The sequence below is a fragment of the Strix aluco genome, chromosome 1 (genome assembly GCF_031877795.1).
Source record: "Strix aluco isolate bStrAlu1 chromosome 1, bStrAlu1.hap1, whole genome shotgun sequence".
NCBI lineage: Eukaryota > Metazoa > Chordata > Aves > Strigiformes > Strigidae > Strix > Strix aluco.
In genome coordinates this window covers 13,099,876-13,123,549 of record NC_133931.1, presented here as the reverse complement: position 1 = coordinate 13,123,549, position 23,674 = coordinate 13,099,876, and the positions used below count along the sequence as shown (strand labels likewise).

Here is a 23,674-nt window from a genome sequence, read left to right as displayed (position 1 = left end):
ATCTTTGGAGCTCGATGCCCCTGGAAGCTGCTGGTGGAGGGTGTTGGACAGAGGTTCAGCCCCCCTGTGCATGTTGAGAACATCTGCTGATGTATCTGGCTGTGTCTTCCATGGGTGGTTCATACATCTTCTTGCTTGGAAGAGGTCAGTTCATGTTTTTCCTTCCTGAAGGAGAGAGCGAGGCCCCAGGAGTGCACCCACTAGCACCGTTTGGGTTTTGAGCATACACAGTCATAGATGGCCCTGGGATTTTGGGTCTCTTTCTGTCCCTGAGCATCTGTGACTCTGGTGGAGGGTACCAGCTAAGCCACATGTTCAGCAGGGCACCAAAGCAGGTACCTTGGCAGAAGTTCACACTACAAGGAGAAAAGCTTTTCCCAGGCTGTGCCAACCTCAGAAACCAGTGGGAGCTACAGCCCTTGCAAAGCCCCATTTCATGTGCAAGCTGTGGGTTGGCAGCCTTTTTTTTTTTTTGAGGAGAAAGCAGTGGCCAGAAAGCAAGGAAACCTGGATTTTTGTCCTCACTGTGGCACTCAAATGCTCACTCTCCTTCCCATTGCTTGCCCCATCCATCCTGGTGTACACCCACCTGGAGAGGGACCATCTTCTGCCTAGCCTAAGCTTAAGGCAGCTGTCTTGGGTGGCACAAGTGACCATTGCTACAATAGAAATACTGCTTCAGGGCATGAACCAGTCTGTAAGGTACTGGTTTTTATCTTGAGTAGATTATTCTATCACTTTTCGAGAGAGCAAAAAAGCTAAAATCAGGCCTATTCCAGTTTTTAGCAACTAAACTTAAGCCTACATTTAAAAAAGAAAAAAAAATACAAACCAGTGCTTGCAGATGAGTACTTATAATAGAAAATTCAGAGCACACAATGTTCAGCTTCCCCTTTTCTGGGAACGAGTTGGCCTCTTGCGTTTGTACAACATGCAGCACAGAAAACCCACCATTTTTCCCATGTCTTTGGCTTTGCAGCAGCATGAATGAGAACATTTTAGTTCAAAAGAATAGCCTGTGAGCGGTGTACTCTGAAATATGCCTATTGCACGGTACTGCCTGACACAACCTATTCTGGTAAAGCCTACGGAGGGGTTTTTTTTCCAGAATATCTGTGTTTTCCAGAATAAGTTTCTTTATCTCTACATAGTGGTCACATTGCAGCTGAGCTGTTAACGTAAAGAGGCAGCTTTCACATGGATTGGCTTAGGCACGCAGTTCTCCAGGGTTTTCTACTACCGATGGTGTCTTTTGAAACCCCATTTCATCCTACCCTCAGCCCATCTCCACCAAAAATCCTCTTTTTTGTTTTATCTATGTATTTTTATAGAGTCTCTCGGTGACCATGCTGTAGGGGTGCAAGGCAGAGGCGGGATGTGTGCTGGGTTTGCTTCTGCCCCCATTCACAGACGTGTTGACATCCACTTTCACAGGACACATTGCTGGGGGAGTCAAGAGTCCTGGAGGCAGTTTGGTTTGCTGATTGCCTTTGAAAAGTGTGAGCCTCTGGTCCTTAAAAGAAAGAAAAATTATCAATTGCTGCTTCACTGTAGACAAAAACTCATGGCCGCGGCACCCTGCTACAACTACGTGGGGTTTTTTCTAATTAGAAATGTCTACACTGACATAGGCAAATTAAAGATGTATAGCACTTTCAGATTTATTTTTTCACATCTGCAAAAATTATTGCTGTAATGTTCGGTATACCTCCCCATTAATTGTGTTTTATTCAGCTTACAAAGAACTGCAGAAGTGTTGGAGCTCTAGACTGCTCTGACTTAAATGCTGTTTTAAAAGCTCTGCTCTAGTTCACAAAACCTGCCTCCCTTTTTGTGGTTTTCTTTTGTAAATCGTTACAGTCGCGATCCATCATGCAGGAATTATTTGCCCTGCTTTGCTTCTGCTTATTCTCCTGCATGTAATTAAGCAATGTTTTTAAGTGTTTTATCACAGTGGAGAGCAACAGCATTTTTTTGCTGTGCTAGCTGATGTGCTTTTTGATATTACTGTAGCAGCTGCATGCTAAAAACAGTTGTAAGGAAGGAAAAACATCACCCTAGGCATGTTCCTTTTTTGCACCATGAAATGTGTATCTTGCCTCCCATCCTTGGATTTGTCTGAGTGTAATATTACCACAACATTAATGAATGTGAGTTCAGCACCTCTGATATGGGGCAGGATAGCTCTGCTCTGTGCTGCGTGTGTTTGTGTTGCTGCAGCCTTTGTGGGTGAAGAGTAGATGGTTGTGGGAGGGTTATGATGCTGTCATGTAGTATCAGTTAGTTTCTGCTCTGCTCTAAACTCTATGGGCATGACTTCTGGGCAGCCACGCAGGTTGAAGTCAAGTGTTAAAAGAGGAGATGCTCCCAGGGACATGTGCTTTTGAGTCCTGGAGAGGCCAGGGACCCGCAAGCTTGAGGGAGGGAGACAACTATCATTGAAGCTAGCCAGAAATTAAAAGACTCACTGAGGTCCATCAAGGTGTGGTTGGTCACACGTCCTGGAAGGGGTGGCAAATTCTTCAGCTCAGGAAAAAGTGGTGCCAGTAGTGTCTCTGCTCTAAAACCAACGTGGGGTGTTTGTGAGGTGGTGGTCAGCAGGGCCTGCCTGGCATCTAAGGGCAGAGTGTGGCATCCGTGTTGAGGTTTGCAGAAATCCACTTACTGCGTGACAAAGTAGGGTAGTAGCTCAAAAACCCCAGGGACTGAAAGACTTGCGTCCAGCAAGTCCTTGCTAGTGAGCGCTGGTTGGTGCTGTGCTGTGCACCTCCTCTGTTACTCCTGCTGCATCCCCAAGCTGGGGAAGGGGCATGGGAAAGCTGTAATGAGGAGTTTGTACCTTTGTGATATTAAACATCATGTTCAGACGTGGGGGAGGGTTGGAGGACGGGAGGGGGAGTTTAATTACAAGAGTGTAAATAGCTGTTGCTTATGCTGTGTAGTGGAGAAGATGCTGTTCATGGAGACTGAGCTCCTAAGCAATGAAGTAATAAAATGCTTCCACCCTCTTTAAACGTCAGCTGGCCCTTGCAGACGAAACCCCCTGTATTTCTGCACTTATTTGCAGGTATCCTCGTGGTGGTGGTCTTCCCACTGTTCATTTTCGGATGAGGCCAGGTGCTGGGACCTCTGCTAGCACAGGGCAGAGCAAATGATGCAGTGAGATGAAAGATAAGGAAGCTTTTATTGGCAAATCACACAAGTGTCACTAAAGCGTTTTTCTTCCTGTTTGGTTGGTTTGTTTGTTTGTTTGTTTTAAAAAAAAAAAAGCAATGTATATCTGTGAAAAGTAAAGATGCATTTGCATTGAGTGCAGGGTTCCACCTGTTTCAACCTCTGTTGTATTACTTTCTTCCAGCCCTCAGCTGGAAGAAAGATGCAGCATGAAGTGGTGGTATTTCTGGTGCTCTTTTCCCTTTCTGCCAAAGTTAAGGTTTTCCCTGCTTTTTAATTTTACATCCCTTCAAACATGGTTGTCTTTGGACAGCCTTTTTCAGACTTACTCATGTTCTGGGGTATGAGAGAACACAGACAGCACCTCACCCGATCTATCCACTGCTCTGACACTTTCCCGAGCCCCAGCTCGCAGGGTTTTGGCAGATGCTTTGTGTGACCGGGCTGTGTCCCAGCTGCCATGGAAAATTCCTGCTCTGCCACCACCTCAGAGGAGCCCATGTGGGAAGAGCACTGCAGGAAAGAAGTTCAGTCTCTACCCAAATATTTGCTTTTTTGGGGAGGGGCAGGGAATAAAACTAGCTATGGGCACAAGTGGAAGATGGGAGAGAGTAAAAAGATTTCAATGTTCAGCAAGAAAAAGCTTTTTGATTTATTTTTTCCATCCCTTTGCTTGAACTGTATGGTTATCTTTTGCTGCTGGAAGGTGACATTGCTACACAGGCAAACATGACTGGTACTGGAAAATGCCTAAAAGCATGATTTATTTTCCCTGTGTGGTTCTCCACAGTTTCCCCAGTCTGGGTCCAGGTGACCAGGTAGGAAATCTGGTGTTTCCTCAGTCATGTCCAGAGTCGCCAAATAAGTCTTACTTCGTTCTCGCATTGGATGCTCCAGAGCCATTTTAACAGGGGTTTGAAAGATCAGAGGACTGTGGCTGAGTTATTTCATTAATTAAACAAATCAAACAAATTTCAGAAATTAAAGAAAAAACAGACTAGGGCCTCACCCATAACTGCTGTAATGCACTTTTGAGGAGATAGGTTTAGAAGAACGCATTGCTTCTGACCTATACACTCTTGTCGCAGATGGCTTTGCCAAAGCAAAGCAAATCAAAAGCTCTTGTTCCTGCACACGAGCTCTCTGTGGTTTGGTTTGGACTTCGTTCATGACAGCAGCTGTCTGCTAAGAGCTGAGTGTTTTTGGTTTTCACCTGGTTGCCTTTTGCTGCTTTATGTGTTTGCTCATTTTAAAAAAAAAAAAAAAAAAAAAGATGGTTTTATTTTTTATTTATTTTTACTTGCCCCCACAGTACAGCAAGACAAGCAGGAGATGTGGCAGGTGAGCTGGAGGGGTGAGGACTGTCTTCCGTCCCCATGTCCAGGGGGACTGGCTGCTTGCAGGGCAGCTGATGGCAGCACCCCACGGCTGTGGGCACCCCATGGTGGCAGCAGCCCAAAAAGGAGGTCGGTTGTCCAGGATTCTGTCTGTAATGAAACATAGAGAGTGAACCAGGCCAGCTTTAGGGATAGAGGTTGACCTGTCCATGGTGTGCAGCCTTGTTCATCGAGCTTCAGATGTGAATTTTGCCCCTCAAAGTGATGTGTGGGCCATGGACACAGCTCGGGTGATGAAGTGTAGCTTGGGTTCCCATCAGGACATGCTGTTTGCTATGCCTTGGCTGTTGCTGAAGGGTATCTTCTCTCCTCCTCCCCCCCCCCCCCCCCCCCCCCCCCAAATTCTGGTAGTTATCACTAGTTGGAGGAACAGCCATATGCAGGTGAAATCTGGAGGTTTGGGGGTCAGGCTTGTGTTTTCCCCTGTGCACTGAGCTCCAGCAGAACAACAGCCTGGGAGAGCCACCTCGCTCCTGAATTGGAGGAGCTGAAGTGGCATCATTAACAGCTTTGTCAGGAGCAACACCATGTATTTAAAGTTGTTGTGTGGGGCTTTGATGTTCAGCAAGCAGCTCGTGTTTGAAAGCTGTGAGATGCTCCTGGTATTCTCTTCGATGTCCTCGGATGAGATGTGGCAGCCCCTGCAATGTACATGATGCAGCTCCCAGAGATGTGCCATGGAGGCGTCCATCTTCCTTAGCAACTGTGTATTGATTTATTCCAAATGACATCCTTACTGAGCAGGGACCATGGCTTGGAGGTACCAATAAACTCTCCTTCTTCATACAGGTGTTGGGCCTCGTTTCTTCCCCCTCTTTCAGGACACAGGTTGAAGGGACAAAGATGGTGTCTAGCTAGTCGTGAGCCCCCTCCAAACTGTGCATCTTGGACTGAAACTCGTTTGGTTTTGTTACTGACCTCCAAAAAGAAGCATTTGACTTGGTCTTTATTTTTACAGTGGATAGTGATTCTCATGTGGCAGAAAAATTATTCAAAGTGTAGAGTTAGCAAACCAGCAATTAGACATGCAGAAAACCACTCTGTGGAATAGAAGATGGAAGAGAAGCAACGATCTGTACAACTCTGTAGTAAAACTGTAGCAGACAGAATTTTTCATCCATCCACCCATTTATATATGTGTTGGAGGGACCTTGGCCATTCCTCTGTATCAGAGCATCCTTGCTTGGGGCTGATCCTCATGTCCTCATGAGAGGTGGGAGCTCAGTGCAGCAACTCAATGCAGCAGAGCTTGCTGAGCTTCCAGAGACTGGGTAATTCAAAACATTTAGGCCAACTTTTAAGAAACCTTTGATTGATTCAGAGTTTTAACCTAGATGTTTCTCGTTCTCCACTCTTTCTCTTCCATCCCATCCCTTTATCTTTTGTTCTTAGCTCTTTCTTCCTTTGTGGGGGCAGATATTCAGTGAAATATAAATAAGCTTTGCTCTCTCTTTGATGTCTTTTGAATTTTCTTCCTTTTGCTGATGTTGCCACATGAATTTTGCAGAAGGTCATACATCCGAAAAGGAGCAGACAGTTAGGTGCAGCTGTGTGGCCTGGGAGGGAAAGTGAGCTGTGGAGGAGCATCCCAGGAGCCATGGTTCCATCCTCATCTCCACCACCCTGTCCCAGGGTACTGCCTTGCGCCTCCCTTCCCTCATCTATGAAAGTCAGTGTCATGATCATGGTGGGATCTGCAGGGCAGAGTGAGGTGACATGATCACCTTCACCCTGTTTCCAGCAGCAGCCAGTCTTATAGAGGCCGGTCTGCCCCCTTCTCTCACCTTGTGGCCTGTTTCAACCAAGTTGGATACAAAAGAAGAAGTTTCAAAGCTAGTTCATTTTCTGCAAGCAGCATTAAAAATGGGTGGCCAGGAAGATGGGTGTTTGGACATTTGCGTGTTTGTCTCTAGCTTCTGATCCCATCTGCAGTGGGACGCAGCAAGCCACAGATCACAGCCAAAATACTCTGTGGGAGGATGATTGGGAGGGGAAGTAGAAGGGAATTTTGAAGGAATATGTGGAAATAATAGAGAATATTCAGCATAATGCAGTTTAAAGGTCAGTCAGCACAAATCTGTAGAAAATCAGGCATCATTTCTTCCACTGTTCATCTGCTTGTTTATTATTAAAAGGGAGAAGGGAAAAAGGAAACAGAAGAGGAGGTGTTTGCTAATGCTTTGGGGAATGATGGTGACTATGTTGGTGATCCCAAGTTAGAAGGAAATGACACTCTGTCATCCTGGCCGAGGCAGAGCTGTAAACCCACGGGCAGCCCCATCCCTGTTTCACAGAGCTGAGCAAAGATGCTCTGTTTCCCAGGGAAGCACCTGGAGCTTAAATGCACACTTGAAAGCCAACTGGATGCTTCAGTGCTTCACTGAATCAGAGCGGGTGTGCAGGAGCATCCCTGGTCTGTCAGGGCTGGAGGTGCAGGGGTGGTGGTGGCTATGAACGCAGAGCAGCATGCAGTTATGCTGGGGCATCTGTATTATAATGAATAGCATCTCTGCACAGCATCTTCTCTGTGGTGCACATTTAGCGTTTCACAGCTTGCGTTTTGCAAGACCCTTATCTGTGAAGGTGCTTCATGGGGAATTCGTGTATGAAGTGCTGTGTGTATGGAGAATTGCTTCATGCTGGGTTTTGAGTACATGGAGCTGGAAGCTGCCATCCCTGCTCTTATCCCCAGCTGGAGCTGCTTCCTCTGACAGTGTATTTTGAGTTTCCACATAAACAGGAGTGGTGTGATCTGTGATGGGCAGCATAGCAGAAATATGCTCTAGAAACCTGCAAAGTATTCATCAGCTGCAAACAGAACTGAGAAGTTAGTGGCTGCTTTTAGAACAACTCTTTCTGGCTCTCATGCTAATGCACAAGCGAGAGGAGCAGGTTCAGGGACAGCACTCACATGGTTATAAACTGTCTGCTGATGTTGGATGTGTCCAGATATAACTGCAGTGGGATTTTATCTCATTTGATCTTCATATCTGCTGGGTATTGGATGCTATTCACAATGAGAAAATCTGCATTTGGTTAGACACGACATCATAGAATCACAGAATGGTTTGGAAGAGGCTCTTAAAAACCGTCTAGTCCATCCCCCCTGCCATGGCTGGCACATCTTTCATTAGACCTCTAGTTCAGATTCTCCATTTAATACACTTCTACAAAAATCAGCACAGGTCTTGCTCACTCTGCAAATCTCCACTTTCCATACTCCTCCAGTTTGTGAACCACAGTGCCTCTTCACCCCATACCAAGGACTCCTTGATTGTAAAAGATGAGTTTTCTGTCAGGACTGGAAGTAGTATGAATCCAGAGCCCATCTGATCAGGAAGCTTAGCAAATTGAAGTCAAGGATTGATGAGGAAAAGCATCTTGTCGAATAAGAGAGCGACTTTATTTTTTTAACTTTTCAATTAATGAAACTGTTTTGACAACTACATTCTCCTCCTTCCCTCCACCTATTCCTGATGAGCATGGGTGGATCCTAAAAACAGCTGGTATAGTTTTTCTTTGTGATTGCTCTGACTGATGTTGACCTCAGATCCTTTTGAAAATATGTTTTAGAATTCTTGCATTTAGGAACTTCCAAAACCACTTCGACACATGAATCATGCTTAACAAAGGATTTTTTTAATTCTGTAGGGAGTGATGTGCACAAATTGAGGCTTGATGAGAATATCAGCAGGGTCACAGGAAGGGACCCTATTTAAAAGGTATCTAAGGGCTTCTGTGGCCTTTGCTAGCTATGTCTGTCAATATTGAGTGAAAAGTGGTGTTTTAAGGAAACACTTGTTTCAGAAGAGACTTGATAAGGCTCCATAGATCTGCTGCAGTTTCTTTGAACCCACCTCTCTGTAAGACAAAGACCTTTGAAAGTGTTGATTTGCATTAACTCTTCTTTCTGCCTTTACTTTTGCAACCAAGGCAGGCCCTATAGCTTTATTTAGAAATCACCCATCGTTAGTAACCACAGTCATTTAGTAGACATATTTACAAGGTAAGTGACAGTGGGAAGTAATTAAGTTTAATATAAATCACACTCAGTTTCAAATCTGTAGGCTTCAAAATAATAATTAATAGAAACTGCAGCTTCTATAAAAAGATGCAGTATTTATAGCAGTATCTTCTTTCTTTTCCAGCTAAATACATTGAGTCTAGTGGAGATTAAAATGCCCTGTCTGTTCATCTTACTTGTTTCAAAGCCATTTGCTCCCTGTGGCGCACTTCACTGCGAATTACCCACTGCTTTTATTCTTTGTGAGGAGATTTTTGACTCTTAAGTTGATGATGGTGGGGAGGAGGAGTTCAGCATTGTCCAAAATGGCCTTGTAAATGCACATATCTTGAGCTGTGGCTTTCTGCTAAATCTGTGTTTTATAGATCGGTGCCTAACAACGTATTCTTTGTTTCACAGGTGTCATGCAGCTCACAGGTCTACTGGCGGAGCTGAGGGTCACAGCCAGGGTGGAAACTCTTCATTAAAGAAAACAGAGTAAAATAATCAAGGAAGATTGGAGCTGTTTGCAAGATCTATTGAGTTGATTGCTCATCCTGTCAAAAAAAAGTCATCATTTGGGACGACAGCCTGCTGCCAGTGGCTGCCATGGCTAGCAAAAGAAAGTCAACAACTCCCTGTATGGTGCGAACTTCTGAAGTCATGGAGCAGGAAGGAGCTGAGGGCGTAGAGGCTCCTAAAGAGAAGGGGGCTGGTGCACCGCAGCAGGACTCTAAAAAAAATTGGCCTTCAGAAAGCTCAGTCAAAGACTGCGAAGTGGTTGAGGCAAAACCCTCAGCTGAAAATCAGTCTAAGAAACCCCAGGGTGGTTATGAGTGTAAATACTGCCCTTACTCAACACAAAACTTAAATGAATTTACAGAGCATGTTGACACTCAGCATCCAAATGTCATTCTCAACCCCCTGTATGTCTGTGCTGAATGCAACTTCACAACCAAAAAATACGATTCTTTATCTGACCACAACACAAAATACCACCCGGGAGAGACTAACTTTAAACTGAAATTAATTAAACGCAATAATCAGACTGTTTTAGAGCAGTCCATTGAGACCACTGCTAACGATGTCACTGTCACGAGCTCTGGGCTAGAAAATGCAGAGTGTGATGATTCACTTCATGGGGGAATTAGTGCAAGTAAAACGCCAGTGACAAAACTGGGAAAGCCTAAAGGGGAAACCAAGAAGGGTGCCAAAAAGCCGGAAGAGGGAGTTACGGAAAACCATGTGGATGGCACTCTCCCCCGCATCATAACTGAAGCCACTGAAGCTATTGCTTGCATAAATGGAGACCTTCTCCATGATGTGTTAGCCCATGTTATGCCCTCTGTACAGCTGCCACCAAATATTAACCTTGTCCCCAAGGTCCCGGTACCTCTGAACAGTACCAAATACAACTCTGCACTGGACACTAATGCAACCATGATCAACTCCTTTAATAAATTTCCTTACCCAACACAAGCAGAGTTGTCGTGGTTGACAGCAGCATCAAAACATCCGGAAGAACAAATCCGAATTTGGTTTGCTACGCAACGTTTGAAGCATGGTATAAGTTGGTCTCCTGAAGAAGTGGAGGAGGCAAGAAAGAAGATGTTCAATGGTACTATCCAGGCAGTTCCCCAAACCATCACCGTCCTGCCAGCTCCTTTGACAACTGCAAAAATGCCCCAGCCCATCATCCAGACAGCTTTGCCTTGTCAGATACTGGGCCAGACTGGTCTGGTTTTGACTCCTGTGTCAAATGGTTCAACCGTTTCCTGTTCACCAATTACGCTTGCTGTTGCCCCGAACCAGGGGCAAAAGAGGACAATACAGACCTTATCAAATGCCCCAGAGGCCAAGCGTCCTCATGTAGTTCAGGTGCCTGAGATTCCTGCCAAGTTGACTACTGTACCACTGACACCAGCCAGTGAGCGAAAAAAGACAAAGGAGCAGATAGCAGAGCTGAAGGCCAGTTTCATGGCAAGCCAGTTTCCTGATGATGCAGAAGTCTACCGGCTGATAGAGGCGACGGGTCTCTCCAGGAGCGAGATCAAGAAGTGGTTCAGTGACCACAGGTACAGAAGTCAAAGGGGTATCGTGCACATCCCTGGTGATGCTTTAGGGAGAGATCAAATAGCACCTTCAGCTGGTCGACACAGCCGTTCATTTCACCCATACACAGATTTTACTCCCCAGAGATTCAAAGAGAAAACCCAAGAGCAACTTAGGGCCCTTGAGGAGAGTTTCCTAAGGTGCTCTTTTCCTACCCAAGGAGAATTGGACAGGCTTCGAGTGGAGACTAAGCTGAGTAGGAGGGAGATAGATTCATGGTTCTCTGAGCGGAGAAAGATAAGGGACAGCATGGAGCAAGCTGTCTTGGACTCAATGGGATCATACAGAAAAATTAAAGAACAAGGAACCCCCAACGGTGCAATAAGCCAGGCAGAACTCTTGAGTAGCTCTCAGCTCCCTGGTGCTTTATCTGGGTCCTCCACCACATTTAAGAAAACCCAAGAGCAGATTCATCTACTGAAAAGCACATTTGCAAGAACCCAGTGGCCATCGCCCCAGGAGTATGACCAGTTAGCATCTCAGACTGGGCTCACAAGAACTGAAATAGTTCGCTGGTTCAAGGAAAACCGGTCTTCACTAAGAACAGGGTCACTTAAATGGATAGACCAGTACCAGCAACAGTACGCTGTTGATGGTCGTAATGAGCAAAGCCAGAAAAAGGGATCAAAACACATCGAGAGTCCAAAGAATGGTAATGAGGCGCCTCAGCAGCATTACCAGGAGCATAAAAAACTGAATGAAGAGAATGGGGGGAAACTAGTGGTGAGAGCAAAAAGAGACTGTGAACCACTGAAAGACTCTTTGTTGGGGAATCAAGCGGAGGGTACGGACAGGTTGGAGTGCAACAGCCACGATGGCCACGGCAGTGAGGAGAATGAGGAACCAGCGGAGGTCAACTGGGTGGAGGTGACAGTGGGTGAGGATGACGCTGCATCGGACTGTACGGACAGCTGGAGCCAAACGGCACCCGAAGGCCAGGCAGAGCTGGCGGACTTTGACTCTGAAAGTATATCTGGAGACAATTCCCACGTATAGACAGGTAATGCTGATGGTGCCCTGTTTGTCTGAGCCTGCCTCTGTCTGGGTGTGCTTCCAGAATCCTGTAGCCCTTCTTCAGTATAAATCCCTGGAGCCCATCCCTGCTGGATCTTTGTGCCTGCTGGATGCCTGAATAAAAGGGAGACCCATCCTGCTTGTAAATTAAAGCAACTGCATGGTAGGGCAGGGGTTAGTGCCCTTTGCCGTGTTTTTTGTCTCCATGTGGATCAAGTCCTGAATAAGGGAGACTTTTTTTTTTTACTTCTTTTTTTTTTTTTTTTGGCAATAAGTGATTAAGCCTTAAAGTTTTTGCCTTTAAATGACTTATATAACCTCAGCTACACTTGATGTAAAACATACCAGCTGAGCCATGCAACGAAGTAGTAAGTAACACTAGTTGCTAATACCCCCTTGCTAACAGATCATTGATCTCCCGTGAATAGAGGCTGTGCCTGTTTTTGCACCTCGGGTAGTTTCTTTGCAGCATCCTGCCCTGCTCAGAATAAAAGGTCACTGGGGGAAGGGCCCAAGCCAGAGATGCTTCTTTATGCAACAGCAAGCAAAAAAAAAAATGTTGTGGGGACTGAAGCGACTCATGCAAATGTGCTCTCTTCCTCTTGCAGGTGAGAACTGTCTCCAACCCGACTTTGTTCTGCTTGCTCAGAGGCTTAGGAAATGCCCCAGACTAAGCTGTGTGGGTGTTTTAGCAGCTCTTCTTCACAGGATCTTGAATTTAAAAGCAAGCTGCAGGGCTTTTCTTTAAGGGGGTTTTATACGATCTTTCACAATGTGAAAGAATGTGTTATTTTGGAGACCTGAAGCCTGTTTCTGATCACAATTGCACAGGTATAAATCTACAGTAAGCACTGTCAGCATTTCTTGACTTGCATGTTGAATTGAGTTCACTGGAGCCTGTAACATTTTGTGCTCAGTGTAACCAAGTCTGTGTCTCCCAAACTGGAGTCGTCTTAAGCTAAAACATCCCACAGAAGGCTTGTCACCCTGCATTAACAACCACAGTGAGAGAACACCTATTTTAGAAGGAGTTAGTAGTTTTTTAGTGTCTAATAAGTATAATACACTTTAGCATTTCTTTTTAAAAATACGTAATTTATTTTTTAAAAAAAAGGAAATACAAAAACCTGGACTGATAGAAGTTTAGAAGTCCCTCCACACTTGCACTGAAGACTTTTACTATTGCAGTTGGCAGTACTTGAATTGAACTACTATCTGTTGCAGAGATGCAGTTTTTTTCTTGGCAAGCCCTGCTGGCTAGCCTAGAGCCCTCCACTTTCTATTTGTGCAATACTTGTCCAGAAGTCTCCTGGACATTTTCTCTGAATTGAAAAGGGAAACCGTGCAGTGGTTTTATTTTGAACTACGAATTACGTCGGCTAATTTTGAGAAATGTTATCGCAGCATCTGTATCACTAAGTATCCTAAAGCTCCAGACTGCAGTGCAAGGCACTGTCCGGCTTGCAGAAGTTGGTAATTAGGGATGTGAGGAGCAGGTTGTGTTACCTGTGTGGCAAAGGCAGAGATTAAAGGTAGAAGGACATGGGAACATCTGCTGGAGGCACACTGGGGTGCCACTGTTGTGCAGCCACATAAGAAAGGAGAGCCAGGATCTGATCTACCTTTTAAAATCAAATGCACGATGAATAAATGCATTGTGGGATTTTGTTTTTTTCAGGGTAGTTATTCCAGATCACTTCCCCCTTCCAGCTATAAATGTTCGTACTGAGGGAGCAGACCAAGGGCTGGCGGAGGGAATGGGAAGGAGGGCAGGAGAGCAGGGGGTTGCCTGAAACCACTATTTCTTACAAACCTCTTGTACCATGAAACCAAGCTCTGCAACAGCCCCCTTCCAGAAGTGTGAGTTTGGTGCCTGCATTTTTGTGATTGCGAGGCAGTGTAGGGTACGTTGGGGTGAACCTCCGGCCTTTGTGCCCTGGCACAGATGCTGACCATAAAGCTCCAGGGCTGTAGAGGTACTCGAGTGTTACCAGAGAGGAATTTTAGTAAGAACTTTGATCTCAGTTAAACTTTCGCTAGGTTATCCTTTTGATGAGGAGCTTTCCTGTGGTTGGTTGTAAAATGCACCTACTGGGAAGAGATGCACTGGAGCAGGACTTCCACTGCGAAGACCATGCAGTAAGATCAGAGGACCATTTTGTCCTCTGCTCTTTGCCCGTTTCTCAGCATGCTGGCCTGGGGATTTGACAAAAGCCCAAAGTCTTTTTCATTTTCCTTTATTCTTCCTGTAAGTCTTAGCCCAGATACTAAGTGCCTGCTCTCTGGTGCCCACATGGAGGCATTGTCACAGGCATTGTGACTCAAAAGCTGGAAGCTTTATAACCCACACTGACAGGACCTGTGAAAAAATTCCAGCTACTGGCTCCTTTTTCCTTCAGGATAAACTTTCACTCTTACCTTTGTGAAGCCCATCTTACATAATTTTTAACTAAAACTTTGGTGTTAAATTAACAAGATGTTATCTTAGGTGACATCCAGGTTATGATACAGAAGCAAAGACTGCGTAAGACCTGATGGAGAGCTTGTTTCTGCCTGTTGTCATATGAAAGTCTGATTTTTCCTGACATCATACTCCTCGGTAGCTTAGAGGTCCTGTCCACACGTAAGAGGTGGACAGAAGAGCTGACAAGGGACTTCTCCTTCTCTTGACTCTCACACAGCCATAGTCATTAGGTGAAACCTTCACTGCTGAACCCTACATTGGACAGAAGCATGCTCCTTTGATATTCATGGTGTTGCTGTTTTCTCAGCTTGATGTACATAGTTTAAAGTTTTTCGGTGATTGATCTCCATACTCCTGTTGTTGGCTGAATTTGTGTGCAGCTTCTGTAAAACCTGAGCTCTTCCAGACCATCTCAGTCACTCTCTGCTCTTGGTGTGTAGCTTTAGGAGTTTCTGAAACTATTAGGGAGTATTTGTGTTACAGCCTAGACAGACTTTACACCTTAAAAAACTGAGTTTTTCAAAACTGATCGGTGTTTGGCAGATGCTGCTGCAGCTAGTGGGAGTTTCATGAACTCCTGGCCTCAGTGAGAGCAGGGTTCATGCCAGGCTCTGAAATACCATGCCTGGACTAAGAAAAAGCTCCATTACTAACTCCATATCTGAAGCTTTTGGCAAAATTGGGTTTATTCCATGGAACAGATCAGGTTTCCTGAACAGCGAGGCTGGGAAATCTGTCCCCGTAGGGTGCTGGAGCCTTCAAGATGTTGGGTGGGTCCTGTAGGGTGCACTAAAGCCATCACTGAAAATGCTCCAGATGCTGCACAATGAAGCCCCGTATCCCTCATGTAACAGGGCCCAACTGCTCTATCAAGAGAGTGCTTTAGCTTCATCAGTAGAGATATTCCTGCCTTCCCACAGCACAGGTCAAAATTAGGTCTGTTGTTCCCATTTGCGCAAGCCTGACAAACAGAAACTGGTCCTAAATTAGATACAGCAAATCGCAGCTCAGACATGAGAGCGGGACCAGAGCGTGCCAGAGTGGTTGGCAGCTACCGCTGGCTTTCTTCACAGCATTGTCTCCCCATGGGGTTTTCCCAAGATCAGTATTTCCTCAGCCCAGAGCTTTTGGTTTTTTTCTCAGAAGCATACTTTTTTTTCCCCACCACCACCTTCTCTACCGTAAACTTTCTTTTTTAGTTATCTCATGACCTCCATTTTAAGCCCAAATCCTGCAAGATGTAGGCACCAACATCTATGGCTCATGGTGGGAGCAAGGTAGGTGGACACCCCAAAAGATGCGTGCCCTGGCTCTCGATGGCTGTGACCACTGCTCTGTGGAGATGTGCCAAAGGAAAACCATGTCTGGGAGTTGCACACCAGAGGAAAAAAAAAAAAAAAAGTCTGAAGGAAGTCAACCCTTGCTTCTGCTGTATGCATCGTACTGGGCATCAGAGGTGATCTGGGTCTTCTTGGTGTCTCCAACCCCTTTTGCACCACTGCAGGAGCTGAGATCACTCAGTTGCTGGTGGCCCAGTGCATTCCTCGGTGTCTAGAACTGGTAAAAATGAACAGCACTGGGGTTTCCCTCCCTTTCTGTCTAAGTTCTCATTTTCCCTGTGGTTTAGGGTTTCATCCATAATGCTAAATATAATGCGCGTTACTGGTGTTGGGCTCCAAGGCTCCATCCTGAAGTCAGTGTAGGATTGATCAGTGGGTTTGCAGAACTCAGGTCACCCTAAAGCATTTCAGGGAGTAAGGCCAAAGCACAGAGGACTTGCCATTTCCCCCCAAACCAGTGAGGCATGTCAGAGAACCAACCTGTAATGCAATGAAGGACTTAAGAGCAGCAGTTAAAATCTTCCAGTGAGTTAGAAGGAGCAGGGGCCTGTCTGAGGGAAGGTCACAAGGATGGGGAGGACTTTTTCCTTTGGTGTTGCTGCAAGCCCATGGCCTTTTACTGGGCTTGACCACACTGCTTTCTGCATTGCAGATGCCAGACAGAGCTCACTGCTTTGGGGGAAAAAGCAGACCTAGTAGTAACATTCATAAAAGGTATGAAGTAACGGGTTAGCTCAGGTTTTGGTAAGCACTGCTGCAGTATGGGTGAGGAGGATGGTGCAGAAAATCTGCCTTGTGCTGCTGCGTGCAGCTCCAGCCTGAGTGGGTGCTTGCACTTCTTGCACACACACCTCAATAGGGAAAAATATGCTGAACATAATCCTTATCATAGAGCCCTTGCTCTGTGCTGGGAACTGGGGATATGTGTAGGCAGGTGAGTATTTGAAGGTTGTTTTTTGGGGGGTTATTTTTTAATCTCTGGTCCATGGTGCAGTCTTTATGTAGGTACAGGAGTTGCAGCAGAGCCAGGGAGCTGCTCTGCAGAGCACAGGCATGTGCAATTTTTTCTGTTGTCTTGCAGTTTGTATAATTATTTTCTAAAGTCATGCAAAAAAAAAGTATTTAATGAGAGGATTTACGGGGGGAGAGAGACCTGCAGTCGTCTTGTCTTTAGCACCACCTGTCCTGTGCCACAAAGTAGCTGCCCCCAACGCATGTGCACATGGTCTTTCAGCCAGTGTGAGGATCTGCCTGCGGTGTATAGTAGGGAGAGATCAGCAGAGTCGAGGCTGGGCTGTATGTCCCTGTTAGAAATCTGTAGGGAGTTATTAGCTGGGTGTTACATACAGCAAAAATCCGGTACGCTACCACAGCATCAGGCTGTGATAGGGATAGGCTTCAGGGTACGGTTAATACAAAATGCAGTGCTACTGCATGTGCAGGTGGACACAGTTGACAGTTCAAATAGTTGTTCATAGTGCCTTCGAAAATAATACGCTGCTTTTATAATTTTTGCAGGGGTACTCCTCAGCTGCACTGCCCTGATGTTGAAGGGGAAATGCTGTCTGAAAATAGAAGAAACCTCTATTTTCCTGCCTGGGGTGAGATAGCGTGTTGTGACTCCCAAGTCTCAAACTGCGCTTGCAGAGGCACAGCAAGAAATACTCTCGTGGAGCATCATCACAGGATCGTTTATAGTGCCAAAGTTCTACTACTGCATTAAAAAAGAAAGAAAGAAAGAAAGAAAGAAAGAAAAGGGTCCTTGTACATAGGTTTCTCCTTAGCTTCTCTCCCACCCACTTTCCTGCCCAGCCTCTTCCTCTACTGGAACAGATTTGTACAATGTGGAAATTTTGTTAACTTTTTGATAGGTGCAAGTTATTCTTGCATATAATGCCATTGCAAAATTTGGGGGTTGGTTTTGGGGAGGGAAGTGTCTTTTGTGGGGGAGGTAGAATTTTTTCTGAAGCATTTTAAGACAGATCTGCAGTCTTTTGGAGTCTTGTTGGTGCGGATCAACATCTGAGCCCAGATCCCCACCCTGGTTTACATTTCGGCCCACTTAAACACATTACGGGATTGGGGAGGGTTGTTCTGGAGTGGTTGGGGTTTGGTTTTTTCCTTGTTGTTTTGATTTTTTTGTTTTGTTTTATGGCCACCTGCTACCGGTTGAAGTATTTAAATCTCTGCTTTTCTGTGCTCCTACAAGACAAGTCTTCTCCAGCTCCTGTACTTTACTTTTCACAAGCCAGTCCCAGCTGTGCGTCTCTGAAGATTTGGCTAGAATGCCTTTTTTGTTTGGTTTCTTTTTTTAGCACTTTTTGTTTAAACATGCAGTACAACCCCCAGAGGGGTTAGAGTGAGGAAATTAAGATGCTTCATAATCCGAACTTGTGTTTCTTGGGCTGGTATAAGGATGGACACCATAACCAACAGTCTGCCCTCCAGCTTTAGATGTTGTAGCGCACAACAGAAATTTCTGATTAACCCTTGCCACTAAATTTTTAGATCAATCCTAGGTTCCCAGGTGCACTTTTTTCCAAATACTGCTAATTTGGATTTGTGTGGGGGTGTCTGTCCATGCACGTGTGAGGAGGAGGAAGGAGAGCGGGAGCGTGGGTGTGTAGGCGAGCGGGTGCAAGAGCCGTCCAGTGCATTCCTCTGACAAGCTGGGTTTGAAAAATTTACCCACCTTTCAGTACGCTGCACAGAGGATGCTAGGGAGTTTGAATAAATCCAACTTTTCTAACTTGTTGCTCATTTGTTGTAACTCAATAAAACAAAGGCTAAACATTTTGGTAACTTTTTTTGTGTCTCTTTTTTTTTTTATTCCATTTAAAACCCAAACTTGACCCCCACCAGCTCTCCCTGATGCACAAGAGCTCAGTGTCTTCCAAGCCCTGATTAGGGTTTTAAGTGGTTGTGCAGTAATCAGCTTGGCCAACACTAAACAGATTAAAGTGAACTTGGTGAACTACTGATGTTTATTTTCCTAGTGTTAGCTCTTCCCTGTGCATGGGGGTCAGATAGCCCTTGGGAACAGGGCTTTTGGTTACAGTCACAACCTGAATGAATGAAAGGGACTGTCCCCATAACCCAGCTGTATGGAGTTATTTTTAATAATCATCAGCACATTTAAGTGTTGAGGGAGGTTTCCAGTGGGTGGGGGCAAGGGCTCAGCAACTTTCAATAAAATTGTCTAATTCATTTCTGAAGAGGAGTGACTGGATGGGGCAGTGCTTGCTGTGTTTTCATGTCACAGGCCAATGCCAAGATGTGGGGAGGCAGCCTCTGCTCCTGCCTGACAATGTGCACATGTCCCATCACATGCAACACTGTGCATCGTACTCCTGCGTGCGTGGAGGCGGATGCCCATGCAGTCACGTCCATACACCCGTGTGGGTTGTCACATCGATGGATGCAAGTGCCAGGTGGCCAAAAAGAAAATGCCTCGGAGGACAGGACTCCAGAGTTGTAACTGAAACTAATTGCCACTTCTGTCTGTTTTGCTTACATGAAATGATGCTAATATTTTAATTGCCCTTGTGCACAGTTTTTAACAGCCACTTGGCAGCTTAATATTCCAGTTTGCATCTCTCCTTTCTGATGTGTGTGTATGCCTGTGTGTCTGGAGCGCTGACCTACTTTGCTTAACCAGCAGCACTCCCAGGGAGCTCAGCAGGAGGTTTAGGAAGAACAAGACCCACCTGGGTTTTCTGTATTTGTACAGCCCCAGACACAGTGGCGTTAGGGGCCAGGACTGGGGCAATTTAAGATCTCTGCAATTGAAATAAAACAATAGCAGCAGCCCTGGAGTCTGTCATTGCACAGATAATAAAGCTGAAGCTCTTCCACAGCAAACAAACAGGCTTGCAAAAGACTGGCACAGCCTTTGCCAGCATCGCCAGAACGACAGCACTGGGTAGCTTTGTGCAGGCAGGTTGGGGTGTGATATCAAACCTTCAGGCGCCAGGTTTTGTCAGGGAAAGCTGATCCGGTGGCCCCTTTTCTTTAGCTTAAAGCAACCCAGGTCCCCACAGGGATTGCTTCAGTGTGGCTGCCAGAACAGGTTCACAAACTGGGCATTGCAAGCAGGCTTTGTTTTTAATTAATACCGACGCAGTGACTGCATTTCTAGGAGAGAGCAAGTGGTGAGGCACAATCAGGACATTGTGCGTGGCAGCCATTAAGGATGGCCTTATCTGTGGGGTTTCATTGCACACGGATGAAAATAGGCTGCTGACACTGAGATTCCTCCCGCCCAGCCTTGCCTCCCTGGCACAGGAGCCTGGCATTTGCACCACGGTGCGTGGCTGAGAGCGGGACTGTGTGCTGGGAGCAGGGCCCGCAAAGCCCCGCAGGGAGGGGGTGTCTTGGGACAGCCTTTCTCAGGCAGGGTTCCCAGGAACAGCAGTCCCTGATGCTCACGTTTTGACTGACATCTTGCACAATGTGTTTCAACCTAAGTTTGCGTCCTGTGTGTGGCCACCGCCACACACACAAACCCAGCACCATCTCTTGAAATGTTCTAATCAGAAGAAATCCAGTTAACACAAAACCACAGAAAAACTAAAACAATCAGATTTTTGCATTTTTTTTTTTTTTTAAATGTGTCTTGTAGAAAACTCCATCGCTTAGAAGCCAGGAACAACTTGAATTAGGTGGCCTCTACGGTCTTAATTTAGTCTGCTTGCATGCTGACAAGAGGATGGGTGTCCATTATACACCCGCATTACTTCTCCTGCCTGGTCCATAAAATGCTGGAAAGGGTGCTGCTCAGTGAATGAGCTGCCATTAGCTCCTTATTGCTGCCAGGGCACTCCAAGTGAATAACAACACAGATACACAATTTAGGACAGGTCAGACAGAAACCTTATTAAATGTGGTCGCGGTGAAAGACCACTCGGACAGCAGAAAATAACAGCATCACGGAATGGTTTTGGTCAGAAGGAACCTTCAAAGATCATCTCATCCAATGCCATGGGCAGGGACATCTTTCTCTAGATCAGGTTGCTCAAAGCCCCATCCAACCTGACTGGGAAGTTTTGGGGCAGAAACTTCAGTGTTTATGAACCTCTCTGCAGCTGAAATGATTCATTTTTCACACACCCCCCCCCCCTTTTCTTAAAGAAAAAACCAAAACCGCTTCACTTTTCAACCACATTGCTGCAGTGGCACCATTTCTTACCTCAAATCTCTGATGTTGACCTTTAGGAATTTCATTTAATGCAACACTTTGAAAGTCAGCCAGTGAGTGGTGCAGGGAGTCTGCATCTGCAGGGTGAAGCCCAGCAGCTGCAGGGATGATTCTCAGAAGAAGGGGTGTCCCAGCACCACACAGACCATCACAGGCTGGAGGGGGAAGTGCTGGGTTATGCAAGAAATCTTTGTGACCATTTACCATAATGATAATTATGTGGTGATAACTTAAAATCTAGAGAAATACACAAGGAAAACAGCAACCAAGCTAAGTAATAATTACGCATTATATTCATCTTTAGCTGAAATCTAATCACTGAAACTTTCCCTATCTTCTTGTAGCCCTCAGCTATTGTTAGGTAGCAAAAAGACACATCCTGAAATCTTACTAGCTTACAGAAGGGGGAAAAAGAATTAATTACAAAGGCATATAAGGCAATATTTTAGGAAATCCATTTGACATCCTGATAGCAAGGAAAGAGCACCCAGTGATGGAAAGGAACTTTTAAAATCATCTCCTGAGGAAAAAGAGAGACCTGAGACCATTTAGATCAGCAAAAGTGAGGACTTCTGTACTCGTTTGATCAGTAACTAAGGGAAAGTGGTTATGACTCTTGAGCATAATTCTGAAAATATTCAGAGTACAGGAGGAAAAGTGAATGCATCAAGAGCAAGAGAATATGAGATACATGGCAAAGGAATGAAAAAGTAGCATAAAAAAACAAGGCAGGGTTTCTCGAGTGTTATGTAGTTGAACCATATCCCAATCAGATTATTGCAAGCTCTAGCGAGGATGGAGGTAAGAGCTGAGTGACCGGGTAATTGTCAGACCTAATCACACAGCACACATCTAGAGTGCAGTAAGCAAAAGCAGGGTTTTTCCATTGTTTTATTTCAATCAGACCTGATGCTCCAGAATGATAGTTCTAATTGTATTACAATTCTTACAATTTAAGTGTACTGTGAGAACCACACAGCCAGCAAACTGGCTCAGGCACAGTAAGTGGGACATCTATGAAGCTTCTTTGGTACACAAACTCATCCTCTCCCTAGTCTTTTATTTTTCTTTCTTAAAAGTCTAGATGATCCCAGTGCAATATATCATGTAAAATTTAGCGTGCAGCAATCTTAATCTAAAAAATCATTGGTTTTGCAACACATCTATGAGTTAGTTAAAGGAATAATACCACTAACCCGAGTTTATGGACAGAGAAACTGAGACACATACGTAGTTATTCACAAGACTGCAGAATAAACGTGCTAAAGGCAAGAGCTGGAGTTCAGCTTGGCCTTGTCTTGACTTCCAGCAAGGAAGCTTCATTTTAGATTTGCATCAAATCATTGCCGTTTCATCTGTGTTTCTTATTCTTTCACTCAAAGCCTTTCCCTTTCCAAGAGGCAAAGACACAAGGACAGAAATGAGTGAGCCAGGACTGGGGCTCCTCAGGGACCCACATCCTGCATGATCTCACCAGGACATCCCTCTTCCCCCCACCAGTTCTCCAGGAGCAGCTTTCATCTTCCTGCCTTAATTCCCTCCACTTTTAAGTCTCTCCCTAAACACCTTCCCTGTCTCCCATTTCCCACGACCCTTGTTTTGGGGGGGTGCCGCAGAAGGTGCTGAGTGCTCTCCCCAGCCTGGCTGGCATTTATGGCCACTGCTGCAGCTGCTCTTTTATTCCCACAGAGGGGGAATTTCTCCTCCCTTTAAAGCAGGAGCTCATAGCATGCCCCAGGGTGCTTTATAACACATTAGCATGCATGTGTGATTAAATCCCTCTCAGTATTAAGAGCATTGCTCTCTCCTCAGCTTGACAGCAACAGAGCCATTGAGCCTCTTTGGCCTCTCCAAACTGCTCACTTGAAGTCACTAATACCAAAAGGCATTTTACCACATGGTGGCATTTAACATACCTCTGTACCTAAATGTTCCAATCTGACATCTTTTGGGGTTTTGTCATCCTCTAACCCCAGCAGCCCCTCTCATCTCAGTGCTGGGGCCATCAGCTAATGCTGGTGAATGACCATGAGGTTCTCCAGCAAGGTGGAAATACTTCACTTTGCCTCCTGCCTCGACGCGCTCCCAAGACACAGCAGCATTATATCTTATCACCCGACTGATAAACCTCTTCATAAAGGGATCTTCCCCAGCGCCTATTCATTATAGCCAGGGTTTCACACAAATTCAGGCTTATTTGGCTGCTCTCTGATGGTCTGTTGCCTACAAGTCTGCTCCGGGTCCTCCCAAGGCACTTTGGAACATTTACCTTCACTTGGGTTGGCCATAGCTTCAATCATTGAGCCCCATCAGCTGCTGCCTCACCTGAAGGGCCATGTTACCCCCATGCTCTCCCCCAAAATTGTCCCCAGGTGAGGGGATGATGTTCAGCAGGGGAGCTGGCTCTGAAAAGCCAGGGCAGCTCCCTGCAGCCAGGAATTTAAATCCGCACTAAATTTGATCAACTGATGTTGTTGTTATTGCTTGTGACACATTTGGAGATAGAGGCACTGCTCATGCTAAGAATGAGGGACACATCTGGAGCAGCTGTGACAAATAGGATGCCAGTGGTTTTGGCATCATTAGCCCCATTATACAGAGGGAGAGCAGAAGTACCCCAGACAGGGAAGCACAGCTCCAAACCTTTTCTCCAGCCCTAATTCAGCTACCACCAGGTTTCAACCACAGCTAGGCAAACAGCAAACAGAGAGCACCTGGGTCAGGGAAGGGGGCTGGGGTTTGACCTGCTTTCCACGATGCCAACAGAGCCCAGGAGCACAACCCAAGCCCTATCCCTGTGTCTGAAGGGCAGCATGCTCTAAGGCTCCCTATTAGGGATTTAAACAAAAGGAATTTTAATCTTTTTTTTTTTTTTCTCTCTTTAATGCCAGTGTTTGAATGTGGGGGGATGGAAATTTTAAGCATGAAGCCACATGCTGAAGGTCATGGAAAGGCAAGGCAGACATTGTCTTC

The 23,674-nt window shown here is 45.6% G+C and overlaps 1 protein-coding gene across 4 annotated transcripts in view; it reads left to right on the top strand.

Annotated features, from left to right (window-relative positions):
* Window positions 1–18,306, top strand: part of ZHX2 (zinc fingers and homeoboxes 2) — a 78,637-nt gene extending 60,331 nt beyond the window's left edge. For all 4 annotated transcript variants that reach the window (XM_074847853.1, XM_074848018.1, XM_074847786.1 and 1 more), the window contains 2 exons: window positions 8,995–11,686; window positions 17,023–18,306. In XM_074847853.1, the coding sequence (XP_074703954.1) occupies window positions 9,184–11,682 (2,499 nt within the window). In that variant the 5' untranslated portion in view covers window positions 8,995–9,183 and the 3' untranslated portion in view covers window positions 11,683–11,686; window positions 17,023–18,306. The remainder of the gene's footprint in view (window positions 1–8,994; window positions 11,687–17,022) is intronic.
* The last annotated feature ends 5,368 nt before the right edge of the window (window positions 18,307–23,674 follow it).